This window comes from Phascolarctos cinereus, unplaced genomic scaffold, assembly GCF_003287225.1.
Source record: "Phascolarctos cinereus isolate Bilbo 61053 unplaced genomic scaffold, phaCin_HiC Scaffold_5;HRSCAF=322, whole genome shotgun sequence".
NCBI classification, from domain to species: domain Eukaryota; kingdom Metazoa; phylum Chordata; class Mammalia; order Diprotodontia; family Phascolarctidae; genus Phascolarctos; species Phascolarctos cinereus.
In genome coordinates, this window is record NW_027555958.1 from 171,144,665 (window position 1) to 171,164,622 (window position 19,958).

The window sequence follows — 19,958 nt, forward strand, 5'->3', positions numbered from 1 at the left end:
AGGAAAGTTAACTGACTTGCTTAGTCCATGTCTTATATGTCACAAAGCTGGTTTCCATACTCCCCTGACTTCAAGTCTAGCACTCTTTTCATTGTACCACATTGCCTAGTGACTGCATGCACATAACATCATGGATCCTAAAAGCCATTCAGTTAAACAGTTACTCCACAAGTATTTATTAAGTACCTACTATATGCCAGATATTGTGCTAGGTAATGGAGGTACAAAGACAAAAATGAAAGTCTCTGCTTATGAGCAGCTTGCATTTTTATGTGTTATTTGCTTCAGATTTTGTGAAGCATTAGAAAAATAAATCATCTACTCAGATATGAACCAGAAAAACAAAACAAAACAAATTGACTTTCCCCTGCCTTTTCCAGTATATTTAGGTTCATGCCTAGATTAACAGGAGAATGAGCAGTTAATCATTGTCTTCATACTTTCACAGTACAAATGTGGTTGATGACGTAGTTCTGTATGTATTTCTTGTGTCTCTAGACGGTATTTAATGCATCAACAGAAGGAGGTGGGAATGTTTTTCCTGAACTATCTTCTGCAGCCATAGCTGTCTACCATTAACTGTTCCTTTTCCCCTTCCAACCTCAGCACACAGTGAACTTTTTTTTTCAAGTTTTGTGACTGGCTTCATGCTTAATTGTTATGAGAAAATATTTTCTTTCTCACAAAGCATCTTCATAATCATTGTTGGGAGGATGATTGATAAATTAAAAAATGAAAATTTAAACAAATAATTTGTAAACATAGATAGTCTCAGGAAATAGTTTAGTTTAAAATATAGCCCAATGATTATCCATGCTAATGAGAAAAACAATCATGCAGATAATCTGAACTTCTTTAGAAGGAATTATACTTCAAGGCTTCAAAAGATCTATGATTCCATAGTCCCTCCACATCTTAGAAGACAATGTTGGCCATCTCTCCTATCTCCAAAAATCATCTGATTGCCATCTCTCTAGGGAATGAGCCTCTTTCAACTTACTCAGACTGTTCCTTACTTAAAATCTGTCATCAGAGTCATACTGGAAGCCTTTCTACCATGGTAAACAAGTTTACATTTCCTGGGCATATCTTCTGATAGTTAAGAAAGTGACCCTTAAGTTTAACGGTGGGGTAGAAAGCAATGTGAGATTCAGTATCCTTGGATCGTCATACAAAAATTTTTTTTGCCCCAGTTTCCTCACCTGTAAAATGGGGATAATAATAGTACCTATCTCCCAGGATTGTTGTTAGGATAAATAAAATATTTGTAAAGCTCTTTGCAAACTTTAAGGTACTATATTATTAAAACTAGTAGTTATTATTAATCACAGTCCATAATTTGTCTCTTCAAATAACTGTAGTCAATCATGTTATTTAGAAATTTAATACTATATAATTTTCAAGGAAATATGATTTTAGAACAGGCACTGGTGTTTAAGAAATAAAACCTTTTGCTGCTGGGATTGTGAATGTCCTTGTTCACAAGGATCTCCAGTGTTATTTCTTTCATATGTATACCTGTTCAAAACCATGTAGAACAATTTATATTGAGAAGGTTGAAGAATGACATGAGTTTACATATGTAGTAATATGATCTCTAATCAATAATATAAAAGGCAGTATAAATTTGAAGAGGCAATATTACTGTAATAGCCAGTTTTGCCTTTTGAGTTCTTGTTCATGATGGTGTTTTATACCAGTGTTGCTATAACTGCAAAATAAAAACCTTTTCCATTGCATCCCCCCACCCCCTTTCACTATGACATGACTTCTAAGGGGTGCTGCTTTTGTCATTGGACAAAAGTGTCAATGAAATATTTTGCATTATTTAATTCTCTTGTCAGTTTATTGCACTGAAATATCAGGAAATACTATGTGGAATTTAGTCTTAAGAAGGGATTTTCTAAAGCTCTGTCCAAGGAAGTTACTGAACAACCAAAATAACAACATTGTAATGCATTTTTTGACTGTGAAATGGTTCCAGGACAAGAAGCCTGAAGACCTTATATTAGGGAGGTTCCAGCGTATTTTGTTGGAAATAGCGTATGTCTTCTGTGAATTAAAAGTTTGAGTATGTCATTGTAGGAAGAGCAAAATTTGCACTAAATAGTTGAAGAAGACACGTTTTATAAATTTTTGCATTTTGGAAACTTCACAACAGATGTGAGAACACATCATCCCCTGATTTTTTGAAGAAGTAGAGGACCATGGGTGTGGAACATTATATATAATGTCACACGTGTTTGATGTATTGCTTAGGTTTGATAAAATATTTTTCTTTCTCTTTTCAGGAAAAAAAAATCTTTATGAGAAAGAATAATTATCTGAGAGGGCCTGGGCTAAGGATAGAGTGAGAAATGTAGGTAATGTAAACAAATGTTACCAATAGAAAAATTATTTTTTGAAAGGGAATGTGTACATCTCTGAATATATCATAGAGCTTTTGACAACAATGGCACAATGAGCTGGAGAGGCGAGGAACAAGTCAAAGATTCTTGACAGCAACAGCAAACATTGTCAAGGATGGTATGCAGACACTGGACAGCCCTATTTAGACATGTCATTCACACTTTTTGCTGAGGCACCATTAAAAGACTTGTGTTTACTTATGCTTTACCATAAAACCAAAAATTTATTTTTATTCAAACTTAATGGCCTTTATATACCATTTCACTGAAAAATATATAAGATAAAAGAAATATGCTTTATATCTAGACATCGGTCGTTGACATTTTAATTACAAATATAATGCCAGAGACTGATATCTTTATAAAATAGAATATACACATATATGTATATTAGGAACTGTAAGCATGAGGGTTAGGAGCTGTAAGTATAAGTATTAGGAGTAGAAAGTATAACAGATTGTCTATCTGACAAAACAATATTTAATCTATCTCATTTATCATTGATAAACAAATATGAATCATATGAGAAAGGGCATGTTTAGCCTACGATTGTTGCTGTTTCTTTTTTCTATTAGTGGTGAAATCTTAATTGTGGAATTATTAGATTGTGCTTAATTTTTTAGCCACTGGGTGTGAAAATCCCAAAAAGTTTCCTCTACCAACTCTAAAGGATTTCTTTCACTAATGTTCAAGTTCACAAAGGCACTAGGCATCTGTACAGACACGTTTGATGAGAACCTCTACATGCTGTTGCAAATGGTCTGCCTTTTATTTCCCTGAACCTCATAATTTGTAATTTCTTCCCCAAAATACTAGTTACTGATTATTGCACCTATATGTCATTCTGATACTTGGCAATAATCAAGCATAATGATTTTTTGTTTGAATAAAATGACACAAAGGCCTGTATTTTCACATGTATTTACATGCTCATATATGGATTCTTCTGTATACACTTATATTTCCACATATATGATCCTAATGTGCTGAAAGGACTTTTATTCTCTTTTAAAATTTTCTTTTAATAATATTCAGCACCTGTGATCACAAACTTTATATTTCACATGAATCTTTTTTCAAAACTGTCACAAGTTTTAAAGTAGGTTAATGTTCGAGGTCCCTGACAAATCTTAATATAATCATTACACCATGTTGTTTTCATCTTTCCTGCCTGCTGTTCACTTTCAATGTGAAAAATCATAGTGTATCAGTGACAGGAGGTCTGTATTTGAAGCTGACTTTTGTAATTATTCCCACTGAGGTACTGTCAATAGGATTAAAATAAAGAATCTGGACCTGTCCATCCTAGAGAGGTCAGCAGTATGAGCAGTGGGAATACAGTTTCTGCAAGCTGTGCTTTCCATCTTACATTATAGAATCATAGACATTAATATGACACAAATATTTGAAAGCTCCTATGGAGACAGCCTGGCTTTCCTGCATTAGGTAAAATGCCCATCTGCAATAAATAATATAATAGCTTTCATTAGAATCCCTGACTATGGAAGTATGTAAATTCTAAAACGTATGAAAATCCAGAGAGTTTCAATTACAGAACAACCCATTTATACTTTATAATTAATAAACTCTTTGCAGCTGCATAACTTCAGCCAGGAAACATCTGCTAAGCCTCATACTTCACACACAGACACACACATACATAGTTTCTATAGAAAAGGTAAAGCTGAATTGTGCTTAAAATTACAGGTCTGGAAATGGAACAAGAGTTAAGGAAGCCTAGTTTAGTAGTGTTCTAGTGTTCAGAAAATCAAGGGGTAGCGGTAGGTGGGTGGAAAGGAGAAAAGGAAACCAGTCATTGCTTCAAAAAGAGATTTGGTGATGTAAGAGAAAAGGGGGAAAAGAACTAAACTTGTCCATCAATTAGTGTAAAAAATCACAGATACCCAAGAAGTGCAATTGATCCTTTATATGTAGCAAGCCATTTGGGAAAGTTAATTTTTGAAATATCTGCGGCACAATTAGTCCTCATCTTCCTTAGAATCTAGTTAGTTTGGTTCATAGAATTATTTAATTCCAGAAAACAGGATAGTAACTTACTTTTTCATGGTGATAGTACATCACTCACAAGAATTATTGTTTGATAAAGTAATAATTTTTACAAGTCGTTAAAATACTAAAATTAGCAACATCTAAATAACTTTGCATTTCAGTACTTCCAAACATGAAACAAACTTTAACCCAAGATGAAAAAAAGTAATATTCTGACAAAAATGTATCTGTATATTATATAGAGGCAGCATGGCTGGGTGTAGGCATAGTGTTGGGCTTGGTGTCAGGAAGACAAGTTCCTTTCCCACTTTTTTTTTTTTGCTTTTAGGCAATTGGGGTTAAGTGACTTGCCCAGGGTCACACAGCTAGTAAGTGTCAAGTGTTTGGTCTGAGGATTTGAACTCAGGTCCTCCTGACTTCAGGGCTGGTGCTCTATCCACTGCGTCACCTAGCTGCCCCCATTTCCCACTATTGATACTAGCTTTGTAACCCTGGGCAAGTCATTTATGATTTAAATGCCTCAACTTCCCAGAACTTCGCTGCTAAGTTGTATTTAACTTGTACTTTCAGGGAGTTCCTCACTCTAATGAATTCACAGATCCTTCTTATATTATATGTAATATGTTTAAATCTGACTAAATACAGTAACACATTATATATGTGTGTGCACACATGTGTCTTTTCTGTCTTTCTGTTTGGCATACATACATACATGTATCAGAAGGGGTTGATGCTTTCATGAAATATGACATTGGAATTTCTTAGTGCTCAAAACTGAAGTTACATTAGTGGACAATTATTGTCTAAAAGTACCTTACCACAAAAAATACCTTACCATAGAATCAGCTAACTTAAATGCTAGTCCTTTTAAGTTAGTTCCTTTAACCTAGCTACTGTTATATATTTATTGCTGCCTGTATTTTGCAATGCCCTGTAAATCTTGAAAAATGGAGCTGAAGCATCTAGGATGTGGTCTCTCAGTGACACTGGGAAAGTGGCTGAGTACTCCATCGTGATTCTAGCACATTTGCCGAGATCAAAATGGGACAGAGCTGGGCTACAGCTCTGCCTGGCACATAGTAGACACTTAATACATTCTTGTTGACTTGTTTGACTGCACGACCAGGCAAGTCTGGGATATTTACTCCTGGTTAAGTGTGTTGATCCAGGAACAGTCTGTTTTGGAGGCTATGCCAGGGTAAAGAAAAGGGGTAATCAAGTTGAGGGTAGAGAAAAGGGAGTTGGCTTCTATGCAGTTCTTACTGGAAAAAGACTACTTACCAAAATCCTTTTATTGTGGTTAGAGCTGACTACACCCACGGTCCCAGGGTAGAAGTTTTCAATTTTCCTAAATCATCCCTCCCCCCAAATCATTAAAGAATAGTGACTATTTGAAATAAACCATTGGAGAATCATACACCTATGGTTTTGGTGATTTATTTATATGCAGATCATGTATCTTGGAATAGCTTTAGTTTTCAGTATCATGAATGTAATGAAACAACCCTATATTACTGATTTGCAAATGGAAAAAAAAAACTTAAAAAATATTATCTGAGAAACATGGTTGTAATTTTTTTTCTGGCCTTCTAGTGCTTATATCCCATATATAATTTGAATTCATATAGCTACTTACAAATAGCATGTTTCCACATAAAAAAATTAAAGAGATGAAACATTGAATTTTTTAAATGGTGGAAAATGTGCAAAAATAACAGCAAACTTAAAGATATCATGATAGATAGCTAGTCCCCATCTGTTGTACAAAAGGTACATGTGTTTCACAGATTCCCTTTTTCCTTAGAGGTTTCCCATTTAAGTACTGACCAGACCCAAGCTTGCTTAGTTTATGAAATCTGACAAGATTATAGCTCCTGACTGTAGGCTAATGATTTTATGTTGTTTTATTCATTAAGGCCCTAGGGATCGAAAGAATAGAAGAAAGAATCAAACCCAGACCTCTGTCTTAGTACTATAAAACATTGCCATTCAAATAACAGGCAAGATATTATATACATAAAATCTTTCAGAGTTTTACAGTCAGATTACATATGTCTATATTCAACAGAATCTTCAATTATCACACTGCTGCATTATTATATTTGTTAATATAAAGTTGTTTAAAAAAACTAAAATCTTCAAAAGGCAGGAAATTAAAATAGTATGTTTCTTATTGTAACATTAACTCTCCAACATTGCACATGCTCTTCTTATTAACATCGGGTTCTAGGCAGCTAACAACTATTGAAGAAGTCTGGGACAAAAAGGATAAACAGGTTATCATGGAACTATACTATTGCATACTTCCTAGAAAGTTTGTTTTGGATGGATTGCACATGTTATATACGTATATTAGGAATGCATGTGTGTTGATGGTGTCAGAGGACAATTACACTTAAAGGTTTCTCTTTGTACTTCCTGGAAAATTAGCTGAGTTCAAAGAGAAAATAAATTGGCCTTATTGTTTTTTAAAAATCTGTAGGGAGGCAATTGGGGAGCCTATCCACATGCATGGATTTAATCCTCAAATCTACCTCTTTGTCCCCAGTTATCCTCTTTAATGCAACTCTGAGTCTCTCATTACCTGCAGGATATTTTCAATGATTCTTCTTTTCACAATTCTAATCTTAACAATTAAATAAATATCATTTGTTCAACACAGATTACATACTTTAATGCTACAATATCTGGAGAGAAAACTTGTGATACATTGTACTGGCAATGAGGATCCATGGGTCTGAATTTTAATTCTGTTATTATTTATCTGAGTGATTTTGGGTAAGCAGCCTTCTTGACCCTCAGTTTACTCATTAGTAGAATGAAAGGGTGTTCTTTATAATGCCTTTTAGCTCTAAAATGAAAGACTTATCCAGCAGACTTACTTTATGTTCATATACCCTCATTAAGAGTTGATGATCATCATGTATATTGATCTCCTCTTTACAAGCTTTACAAAAATGATTTCTTAGATTTTATTATTTTCAGTATTATCTAAAAGGAAATGAGTTTTAAGTAAAAGAAAAATAAAATCAAGTATAATTGGTTAGCCTTTAAAACAATATTATAGAAAAAGTAACAACTGGGTTTCTTTTTCTTGTTTCATGATAGCTACATATCTTTTATAATATTGTAGTCATATATGTATCAACATTGAGTGGAAAGACCAAGGTTAGCTGTTCAATTAAACTGGCTTTGGCCAGTTTTTCAAATGCCTGTGTCATGATAGATTTAGTTAGGGTGCAGGTCACAAGTTATTAGGGAGAATGAATAGGGCAGATGGATTGTATGTCTGCAGTGTTAGCTGTATGGGTTGCTGCCCTCTATGCTGAATCTTTAAAACCTTGTATTATAAAATTGTAAATCCCTATGTTTTTCCTTCCTGAATCTGAAGTAATGTTAACTATTTATTGCTTTATGGACTCTAAAGACCATATATCAACATAATATACACTTAATATATACTTTATAGTAATATAATCTATAGAACTCTTTTTAATATTTGGAATCCGTATTAATTTCCTTCTGAAATAATTGAAATCATCAGAAAGCACTACTTAATGTCATTAAGTAATATGTTAGAATTGCATTGTTATATTTTATGGTATGAAATCTTCAAGATGAAGGGATAGTTATTAAATGTCAAAGTATAGGTCTCTCATTTAGAGATAGAGAGGGGTGAGGAGTGTTCTAACCGTCTGCCTATAGAATTCACAAGAAGAAAGAACTTTATCTCATACACACAGGCAGTTGAAACCTCTGAACTCTAATAGGAAATGCATGCTTTAAAAAATAAGCATTTGAACTTTTTTAAAGTGTTTAGATTATGTCTTAAGAAATATTTTTAAGGAATTTATTTTTGTTTTGTTACTTCTTTAATAAACCTTTACTATGTCTCTATACAATTGATTTGTAATAACTCCTGCTGAGTAAGACAGAATGAGACTCACGGTGGATTTCCTTGACTCTTGTGCTGCTCTCCGTTCTCAATAATGCTGTAAGCTAGAGGGACTAATGTATTTTACCAGCGCTTTCTTTATCATTGTGGAAAGCAGGGAAGCTAATCAAAGATAAACCACTTTGTGGCTATCAGGTTGTTTTTTGATAGTGAATCCAATAATTGAATATAATGTTAAGTATTTCAGTATACTTATTTTCTATTTTTAGTTTACTTTCATTTCTGACCATTTAGCATTTGTCCTTGTTAGAGCCCCCGCTTGAAGTTTTTTCATGTAAATGTTTAGAAATTCATCAAAAGTAAGATTTGAAATTTAAAAAAATATAGCAAGGATATGTCTATTCAGCCTTCATCATCCATATACTTAGAGGCATTGTGTCACAGTGGTTAGAGAGCCTGCCTCAGCCAGGAAGGACCTGGTTTCAAGACCTGTCTCAGTCACATGATAATAACTCTGGGCAAATAATTTCCCTCTCAGTTTCCCAGGCAACTTTTTGAGACACTAAGATGCAGCTCCTGCCACCCACATTGGCAGAGAAAGGTTAGTCATGAGAAGTTCCTATACCAATGAAATCACAAATCTAGTCCAAAATAATTACTATTATTACATGATATGTGTTAAGTATCCGGTATGTCCTGACCTAAACCATATATCTGAAGCCAAAGATTACACAGCTTTCTCCTACATACTACCATGTCTGAATGGGAGGTCAGAGGATTGTGTTTTATTTACTTTGATGTGTATAGTATGATTCACTTCAATTTTTATGTACTTAATAAATTTTTGCCAATAGAATTGACACAGTATTCTCCTAGAATGCCAATTCTTTGAAAATTTGGTATTTCTGCATAACATCTCTGAAAATAAACCTTTTTAAGTTTTCCCAGAAAAAAATATTTTTCAGAACTTTTTGAAGTCACATTAGTTGTAGCTTCTTTTTTGAGGAGAGTTTTATTTATTTTATTATATTTTAAGTTCTAAGAATAATGGAGCTTCCACAAAGGTAGGTGGAGGCAGCTAGGTGGTACAGTGTTAGAGAGCTTGGCCTGGAGTCATGAAGACCTAAATTCAAATCCAGCCTCAGAAATTTCCTAGCTGTGTAACCCTGTTCAAGTCACTTAAATGCCGTCTCCCTCAGTTTCTTCAAGTGTAAAGTGGGAATAATAATATAGCATCTACCACCCCAGGGTTGTTGTGTGGATCAACTGAGATCATATTTGTAAAGCGATAGCACAGTATGGCAGATAGTAGGCACTTAATAAAAATTTGTTTCCTTCCATATACCTACCACAATATAATCAGTGAAAGGACATGATGAAATTTTAAATGCCTTATGATCTCTTCATGAGGTAAGAATGTGTTTGGTTCAAGAAGGGAATAATTGATTGGCCAACTCAACAAATTGACCCATGTTTCTAGGGGCTTTAGATAGCTACAGATATTTCAGCAGAAGACAGTCCAGCAGAAAAGCAGTCAGATAGTAGAAGACTCTAAGAATTAGAGGTAGCACCTAAGGTTTAGGATTCTTTTATCTGTAGCAAAGTGGGTCAGGCCAGAGGGAGTATTATACTTTGTCCTTTCCCTGTCTACTGCTGTCTATGTCATTGGAGAGATTGTACATTGAAGGACTCTCTGAAGAACAAATTAGATAAACATTAACCCAGACAGATACAGAAAGATAGCCACCTGAGGAAGGAAACACCTTGCACATCAGAGAGGAATATGGACTGGTTCATAGACTAGTTATGGACTTGAGAAAGGAATTCTAGTAACCAGTTTAGTTTATATCCTTTGGCTACATATGTTCTCTAAACTCAGAGGCCACTGTGTAATGGATGGATTATAATTGGGAGAGAATATGCCCTGGACTTTTGGGTCGATTTTTTTTCAAATCAACTCCTTTTACTACGTAAATACATTTTACTAATACACTAATTGTCTGCTGACTGATTGAAATAAGAAGCATACCAATGGGGGCTTGTGCATGACAGTACTAGAAATCTGGCACTTCCTTCAAGAACCCTGAAAGTAGTAGGCAGCTAACCTCTAGGGACCTGCCACCAATATAGTTGGGAGTTGGAGAAGTATGTCCACAAAAAGCACTAACTAAAGAAAATTTAAATGTGTAAAACTGTCTGCATGGACATTATATGTATTCTGGTTATCTGATTTAATGGCAAATAGATTTAAATGAGGTAGAGTAATTAAAAAAGTCAAAACTTCATTAGGATTTTCCCAGGGAACCCTGTACTCTTGGATGTTTCTAAGTGACAGTGGTTGCTGTGTTAGCATGGGTGTCCTCTTAACCTTTTTCTTCAAAGGTGAAACAGGGTCATAATCTGTTTACAATTGATGGCATCCCTTTATTTCTAATTATGAAGCTATCCTCTATTCATGGCATTCCATCAGGCTTGGTAAGGATGAAGATAACAGTAGAAAACAGTTGAAATAGTAAAGCTTGATTTGATAAAAATTATAACCGTTTACTAAAATAAAAAGAAAACTTTAATGGGACACTGATGACATTTTCATAAGGACTTTAAAAGTATTATTATGTTAACCATCCTGAAAAAAATTCCTCCAAAATTTTTATTATGAGTGAAATTAACATGTACAAAATAATACAGCCGGATATAAATATATGTGTGTATGTATGTACACACACACACACACACACACACACACACACACACATTCAGAGAGTGAATATGGAGACCTGTAAAAGGAGCCATGTTTGCTGACATTGAAATCCAAAGTAGGTCTTCATGAACAGCTTATCTTCTGTGTTCATTCTTTAGGACCAAGACTTGGGATTTCCTCATGCCAGCTGGTATTGCAGTGGTACTGCTCACCAGCTGCCTGTGCAGTGGTGGCTGCTTGTATGTCTGCATTTTGCAACTATTGCCATGAAATCAGGTTCCTGGCAAGCGTGGAGAAGCATAATTCAGCATAAAGGGCTTACTTTTCCATGAGTGCTTGCTTTTCATTGTGTTATACTTGTATTAAATGTTACTGAAATAAACACATTTTTTTTTCTTGCCCCCTTGTTTACCTTTTCATTATGTTTTTCTTCTCTAGCTTGTGGCCGTGGGTTCTACAAGTCTTCTTCCCAAGATCTTCAGTGTTCTCGATGTCCAACTCACAGTTTTTCTGACAAAGAAGGATCTTCACGATGTGATTGTGAAGATGGGTATTACAGAGCTATTTCTGATCCACCATATGTTGCTTGCACAAGTGAGTGGACACAATCGTGAAAAGAAAAATAAGGCTGTTGTTTAACCAGCCTGTCTCACTTATTGATAGTGTTTTCATTAAGATATGGAAAAACAACCATAAAATAACTGTATTTTAAATAGTTTTACCTGAAAAGGTGAAATTAAACTGAGAGACAAAGAGTATGTAAAATCTGAAGTAAGCTAGTGTAGTGTTCATATAGGCATGATGTAACCTTGTCCAAACCACTATTTCAAAGCAAAGCTTTAAAAGGCATGTGATATCATTACTCTAGATAATGTCTCTACCAGTTTAGATTGCTACCCCTCCCAGACTTAATGGAGAGTCTTTCTGAATTGCTGTGGATTGAAGAGATTATCACCTGGTCTCCAGGCTTTTGGTGATAAGCCTCTACAAATTTAGATAAGGCAGTCAATTTCTGAGCCCAAATAGGGAAGCTTTGGCCTTTTAGCAGCACAGTGGCAGCAGCAAGGTGGTGCTGTAGATAGAGTGAGGTCTTGGAGTCAGAAAGTCATGAGCTTGAATCCAGCCTCATACACTTATTTAACTGTGTGACCCTGGACAAGTCACTTACCCTCTCATCCTCAGTTTCCTCATCTGTAAAATGTAGGCAGTGATAGCAGTACCTCACAGGGTTCTGGGTGAGAATCAAGGGACATATTACACACTTTGAAAATCTAACAGTGCTATAGAAATGCTAGCTGCTATTACCGTTGTGCTGGTGTTTGTGCTGGTGATTATTGTTATAATTATTAAGACTTTCCAGGGTTTATTATCAAATTGCATACCTTTTCTAAAAGCAGGGTGAACCAGGGTCATTGGATTTCAGTTGAGGGTTAAACCAATATATTGGATAAATACTTAGTTGTATCTAGGGGAATCTAAGCACAGTTTTTCAATAGGTTTTACACATGTATCTAACAGAATATATTATTAAAATGAATAAAATGAGAAACTGATGAGAAACTTGTATGGATTTGAAGTCTGATTAAAAAGTAATGGGTCCTGGATTAAAATTCCATCACAAAAAAAGAGCAACCTAGAAAGACTTGTCCTTCAATTAATGAAATTTTGAAAGTCCAGAATCCAAAGCTGATCCTTAATACTACTACAAATCACATCAGAGCACACCTAGAATGAACAAATGCCTTCTATGCTACCTGGCTGAAAAAGGAGGAAAAATTAAAAATAGCTTCGCAACTCAACTTTTGGGGTACTTTAACTGATCTTTTTCTGATTGCATGAAAGAAAAATAGCTTAAAGTCAGTGGCAATAAATACAAAGACAGTTGTTATCCTCTCAGTCTTTATATATTAAATGGAAAATGAAATTTCTTGCCAAGTGAATTTAAGAAGGGTTTTTTTTAATGAAGCTTCTGTAGTAAATGTAATGAAATGTAATGAAATGTTTATATGAAGGAAAGCATTTCAACTGGTTTGTTCTTCAGTAATTAAACCACTAGCTCAATGCCCTACATTGTTTATATATTTTTTTCTTTTCCTAAGGACCTCCATCTGCACCACAGAACCTTATTTTCAATATCAACCAAACCACAGTGAGCTTGGAGTGGAGTCCTCCTGCTGACAATGGGGGAAGAAATGATGTCACTTACCGAGTTTTGTGTAAACGGTGCAGTTGGGAACAAGGTGAATGTGTACCCTGTGGGAGTAACATTGGGTACATGCCCCAACAAACTGGATTAGCAGATAACTATGTCACTGTCATGGACTTATTAGCCCATGCCAATTACACCTTTGAAGTTGAAGCTGTCAATGGAGTTTCAGATTTAAGCCGTTCCCAGAGGCTTTTTGCTGCTGTCAGTATCACCACTGGTCAAGCAGGTAGGTTTTTCTAATGATCATGATTTTTCATATGAGGTACCTATATTTAGATGTTTCCTTTGAACAGAGTTAATCTGCACTTGGTTATACATGGACTGGTTGTTTTGGTTTGGTGATGATGAAAGATTTTTAATTCTCTTTCCTTTTTTTTTTCCTGCTGCTTTTCTGGTCATTTCCCTTTTCATGATCATGTCCACCAAAGAATTTTCAGGGGAAATAAAAGGAAATGAAATTCAAACCAGTTATTTCCAGATTTCAAGCAGTGCTAGTGAGCAGTTGAGTTGGGGAGGGAAATGGAGTTAATGACTACAGTTAAGCTTGAGATTTTTTTTAATGGAGTTCAGTTATCTGCATGATATTTTAAAATTCTGTATTATTCTGCATAATCAAGAGTTGATTGTGTTATCTCATTCAGTGCCATCTAGGGAAGTTGTCAGTCCACAACAGCTAATATGGTTCTCTTTTGCCAGGTTTACACTGGCAAATTGAACTAGATATTTAAATTCACCATTTGATTAGCTACCCATAGGAACAAGATTGGAACTTGGCAAAATCTTGAGATCAGTTGAGAAAGAAGTTCCACAGACATGTGAATGTCATATTTGTATCTTACTTCTTAAGGGCACAAACTTGCTTTTCACTTTCTAACACATCACGGCTTTCTTTTCAGCTGTCCTTGTCAGTCATGTTTTGTGATGGCAAGTATGCTTTGAAAAAGGTCAAACCAGAGAACAGGTGTTAGAAATTGGCCACTTTTCGCCCATTTAGTAGGCCTATCACTTTTCCGGCTAGGAAACTGATTTGGCCCAAGACTACCTTAGGATTGGCACATCATTGTAAGCTTTCCTAGGTGTCCTTAAATGATGTACAATTACCTTAAAGGTGAAACTGCCACATTAAGGAAATATCTAAAGTAACTACTTTCACGGCTAGGTTCTGGCACCTGGACCAGTATATTCTCCATTTTAATATATAGTTTTTACTGTTTGAAAGTTTAAAGTTTTAGAATAGAAGCTCTGAGGGGTTCTTATTCTTACTTTTTAAACCAGTACTAGATTAAAAATGTTGCTTCATTCTGTTTACTTAAATATAATATTTCAGATGTTAAATCAGATCACCAGGGGTATAAACATATGTTTAAAATTATGATTTTGGAATTATCTTAATATTTTAATAATTGGTCCTAAGAAATGAGTGATGCAGAGACACATGTATTCCATAAATATTAAATGTATAAATAGATATTATAAATACATATAGGTAGCTAAATCTGTATATATTAACAAACATGCATATTTTAGTTAGTGTTATTTAAAATGAAATTTTTACTCCTTAGATAGAATAAGGAGAATGCTTTATTTAAGAACTGTTTAGATATCTGTGGACTAATTTGGTTTATTCACCTTTGCTTTCCTGTAGCTTTGAAAGATACAGATATAGATGTCTCTATATCTATTTACTTGAAATAGAGCTATTTCCCTAATATTGAAACCTTAAATTATTTAATCAACTGAAATCAAGTAAAATAATTGTAATTTCCATTAATCACTGATTTGTCCAATGCTGGCAACATTTGGTGCAGCAGGCAACTTTTTAAGTGTTTTTTTTTAATATTCTGCAGATCATGAGCTAAAACTTCTAATTTAGCTTAAAAGAATAACCATTGTTTTTAATTACTTTTGTCCAGTTTCTCCTGTTGTTAGCCCTCAAGTAAAATAGCTGGCAGTTTTACCATAAATTTTCTGAATCTGGTCTTTCATTGTATATTTTTACTGTAACATCTAATGGCATTAAATGTAAATTAAAGAGACCCCTAATGTGTATACAGGATTACAAAAGGTCATAATATTATATTAATTCAAAATTATAAAGGCTCATTTGCTTCTTAAATATAAAGTGTGTTTAAAAGGCAATGAAGTTACATTGATTTTACTCTTCTGAAAAAAATTACATGCTCAAAGGAGGAAAAAACGGCTTATGTTATTTTGCATTTAAATAGGCAGTAAAATGTAGTTTTAATTCAGAGTTGCTCTTTTCTATTTTTTTCCTGATGAAAAACTTGGAACATTTAAGTCACTATTATAACTACTGTTTTTAGAGGCAGAATGATATAGTAGGAAGTGCCTTGGCTTTGAAGTCAGATAACCTAACTTCTAATCCTAGTTCTGCTACTGGTTACCTGTGTGAGCTTAGATAAGACACTGAATATTTCTGAGCCTCCTTTGTAAAAAGAGAATAATAATAATCATACTACCTATATCACATGATTCTTTGAGGAAAGTGTGTTGTAAATTTATAGTGCTATATTGATTCAAGTTCTTATTGTATTTGCTTATTATCTCTTCCCTCTCTCTTTTTACCCTCATAGTTTCCCTTTAAAATTTGGGAATTACGTAAACATCTGTGTGTGAGTTCAGGGTCTCTTTAGCAACCTTCATTTATCTTTGAAATCCTCACCAACAGTTATTAAAATATAAAATAATTCCCACAATGTCATATATTAGTCAATGGCAATATTAATTGGAATCTTAACAAGTTGCTATTCCTTCAGCAATTCCTTTATTCTTAAAGTAAAAGGTTACTTTTTTTAAAGGCAATTTTATTTCTTAGAAAGGCTGCTTTATGTGAAATGTTTGTGAGTTTATGAGAGGAAGGCAATATTGTACAAATGACTGAAAGGTGATTTTTCTATTTGGAATTTCTTTTCCTTTAAAATTTCAGGTTTGGGCCTTAAACAAAGAAGGCGGGTCCTTCAGTCTCAGTTTATTGCTCATAGCTCTTCATGGGGCTGACATTTCTTTAAGAGAGAGAAAGCCTTGACTAGAATGCAAAAAGAAATACAGAAATAAGGAGAGAAATGGTTGTATGTTGGGAAATAAGTATTATCTGGTTCCTCCTTTCTTGCCTGGGAAGTGGAAGGTATGGAAAGAAAACAGGAGCTGGAAAATACCACTTTGTTCATTTGTTATTACTTACCTCCCTCCACTTTTTCCTCCTCAGGGTCCGACCCTAAATTGGATCTAAAACATTGTGGTCAAAAAGTGAAAGATGGAAACAAATGCTTATGTACAACTTTGATTCATTCATGTAAAAATGTGTTGAGGTTTATACCAACAACGTCCCAGGGATGTGTAGAAAGAAAGTATTCCAAAAACTTCAGTGCCCTCATGCCCTGTTTAATCTTGCAAAAACATAAAAAAGAATCTTGTGGCTAGCAATGATTATCTCACAGGTGGGGCTGTGTCTGAGCAAGGGAGCAGTAGGAGGGGAGGAGGAAGGGAAAAGATGTTCCAGTTTTAGGATCTTACCACATTTATTAGTAAGTTTTCATTTCCCAATGTGAAAGTGTAAAAGGGCCTAGAAAATGTATGTTTCATTTGTCTTCAACAACTGAAGCAATTTTGTTTCTTCATTGAAGTCCATCAGTGACAAGTGTCATCTTTAAGAAGGTTGAAAAGCTTTATTTCATTCCTTCATGTAGAGCTGCTTTGACAAGTAAACATTGTCCTCTAATGAATTTCCATTTTATTCCAGGACAGTGGTTCTTAATTTTTTATATCATGGACCTTTTTGGCAGTCTGGTGAAGCCTATGAACCACTTGCTTTGAAAACATCTGTAAAAGCTAGCATTTATGTAGAGCTTTAAGGTTCGCAAAGTACTCTGTATATTGTCTCACTTGATCCTCACAATAACCCGATGACATATTGTCCTCATTTTACTGATGAGGAAATAGACAGAGAGAGGTTAAGTGATTGTGCCCCAGGGTCTGTTGAGTATCTGAGGCAAGATTTGAACTCGGATCTTCATCACTCCCAATGCAGCACTTGTACTTACTATACCACTTGGCTATAATGTTTTTAAATGTATAAAAATAAAACACATAGAATTACTAAGGAAGTCTGTTTTAGTGAAACAATTGCCAAAATATTTTTATAATCATTCATGAACTCCCTGAAATCTGTTCATGGACTCCTTTATCCTAAGTTAAGAACCTCTAATTGTTCTAGGGTTTCTTGCTGATGCTTAATTTTAATAACTGTAAATGCTACAAATGAAATAGACCATTAATCCCTTATGATTTGGTTAGATAATTGCCATACTTACAGATGCCACAAGAATGGGTTAGACTTCTTAAATCAATAAACCAGCAGGTTTTCACTGAGTGTCTGTTCTGCACCTACTCCTTTTATTGCTTTGGCAAAGGATGTGTTGATCTATTTCTGTACTTGTAGAACTCATCATGTAGCTCTAGAGATCTCTAGATATCTCTGAAGGGCTATATGTCAATATCAAAAAATAACTATATACTTGTATATATGTCTGTAGCATACAGGTAGATGAGCTAGATGTAGATTTAGATACACATATAGATATGACATGTGCCCCAGTATCCAAATTATATATTTTTGGAGGCAGAAAACTAGTAAAAACAGATTATTCCTTGTTTGCTAGAAATCTCCTTAATTCTTCGTTCAGCCCAAATTTGTAAATAATACATCCATGAGCTCAATTAGTTATAGAAACATTTCTTAAGCACTTTTTGTATGCCAGCCACTGTGGTAAGTGCTAGTGATACATTTAAAAAGGAAAAATAATCTCAGTTCAGAAACAAGAAGGACCTTTGAGTTCTTCAGCCTCCTTCCAGAAAGGGGAGGAGGAGGAGGAGGAGGAGGAGGAGAGAGAGAGAGAGAGAGAGAGAGAGAGAGAGAGAGAGAGAGAGAGAGAGAGAGAGAGAGAAAGAGGTTGCCCAACAAAATAATAGACTTGTGTTATTATTTAATATTTACAGTCAAATTAATTCATTTGGTTAGCAACTGTATATAAAGTGCATTATAGTGTGTGAAATATATAGTCAGAATACCTTGGGACTTAGTTTCAAAATCTAAGTATACATATATTACATATGTAATTAGATTTTGAAACTAACTTTGAGTGTACCTATAATAAAAGTTTTATGAAAAGATATGGAAAAGAATCCTATAGGAGAATAACATATTGAGGGATTGCAATTTGCAAAGGTGAAAGAGCCTCCAATAGCAATGGTCCTATGGAGCCAAAATAATAACACTTCTTTTTGTTCAATAATTTTCAGTTTTGTTTGACTTTTCGTGACCCTATTTGGTTTTGAGTTATTTTGCTTCTTGTTTTGCTTTGTTTTTGGCAAAGATATTGGAATGGTTTGCAGTTTCTTTCTCAAGCTCATTTTATAAATGAGGAAACTGAGGCAAACAGGGTTAAGTGATTTGCCCAGCATCACACAGCTAGTAAGTGTTGGAGGCCAGATTTGAACTCAGGAAGATGAGTCTTCCTGGCTCTAGGTCTGGCCCTCTGTGTATTGTACCACCTAGCTGCCCATATGTATATACATATATGTATAAATGTCTCTCTATAGACATATATAGAATATATATACATATATGTATACTTAGTTGTGTGATGAACAATATTGGTAAAGGGAAGTTCTTCATTTTACCACTGGTGCAGACTCTATTCCTAAAAATCCTGTAGTGTTGCTGCTGCTATTATTCCTTCTCCTAATAGTCATAGAATTTATGTTTAAAGTTTTTCAAAGTTTTCAAAGTACTTTATATGTTAACTCATTTGACACACATAACAATTCTGTGGGATATGTGTTACCATTATCTCCATTTTATAAACTAGGAAATAAAGTTTGAGAGATAATTGTGACTTGCTCAAGGTCATAAAGGTGGTAAAGGTCTGAGGCAAGATTTGAACTTAAATCTATCTGACTCTTAAGACCAGTGTTAGTGACCTTGTATAACATAGGACCCTAGAGATGTAGAAATGGGCAGTACCTCAAATGCTATCTATTCCAACACCTTTATTTTATAGATAAGGCAATGGAGGCCCAGTATAATTAAATAACTTTTCCCTGCTCACAGAAGTAGTAAGCATCAGAGGAGGTATTTGTATCTAGGTCCTCTTACTTGAGAAGTAATATCCTTTTAAGTATTAAAGTCCTCGATGACACTGTGAGCTAAGAATGGCCTAGTACGTAGTTGGGTTAGGAAGAATACAGGATTTTGCTAGAATCCGGGTAAGTAGTCAGAGGGGAAGGCTGATGTGACTAAGGATGAAGAGAGGGCAAAATCTAGAGTGTGTTCAGGGAATATTGAGTAGACTAGCTTGTATGGAGAAAGATTTTCATTTAGGATATTATTAGAAAATAAAATCTGGCTGAAGCGGTTAGAGTCAAATTGTAAAAGCTACCTAATGCCAATATAAGAAGTTTGGACATCATCTCTTAGGCAAAGGGAAATCATGGGATATTTTTGTTCAATATAACAGGGTAGAGAATATCTTATTTGTATACATAGTGACCATAGTGCTTGGCAATGTGACTTGTAGTATATGTTCAATAAATATTTATTGAATTAATGTTAAAAGTTGTGTTTTAGGAAGATTATTATGACAATGTCCAGAAAAAGACAATTTTGATAATGTGAGACTCTTTTAGAGCTGCTTACAGTCTAAATATAGATAATTC

The 19,958-nt window shown here is 34.5% G+C and overlaps 1 protein-coding gene across 6 annotated transcripts in view; it reads left to right on the forward strand.

Moving 5' to 3' along the window:
- EPHA7 (EPH receptor A7) overlaps nucleotides 1-19,958 on the forward strand; it is a 219,681-nt gene that overhangs the window by 62,066 nt on the left and 137,657 nt on the right. For all 6 annotated transcript variants that reach the window (XM_020963079.2, XM_078155235.1, XM_020963076.1 and 3 more), the window contains exons 4-5: nucleotides 11,453-11,608; nucleotides 13,114-13,449. In XM_020963079.2, the coding sequence (XP_020818738.1) occupies nucleotides 11,453-11,608; nucleotides 13,114-13,449 (492 nt within the window). The remainder of the gene's footprint in view (nucleotides 1-11,452; nucleotides 11,609-13,113; nucleotides 13,450-19,958) is intronic.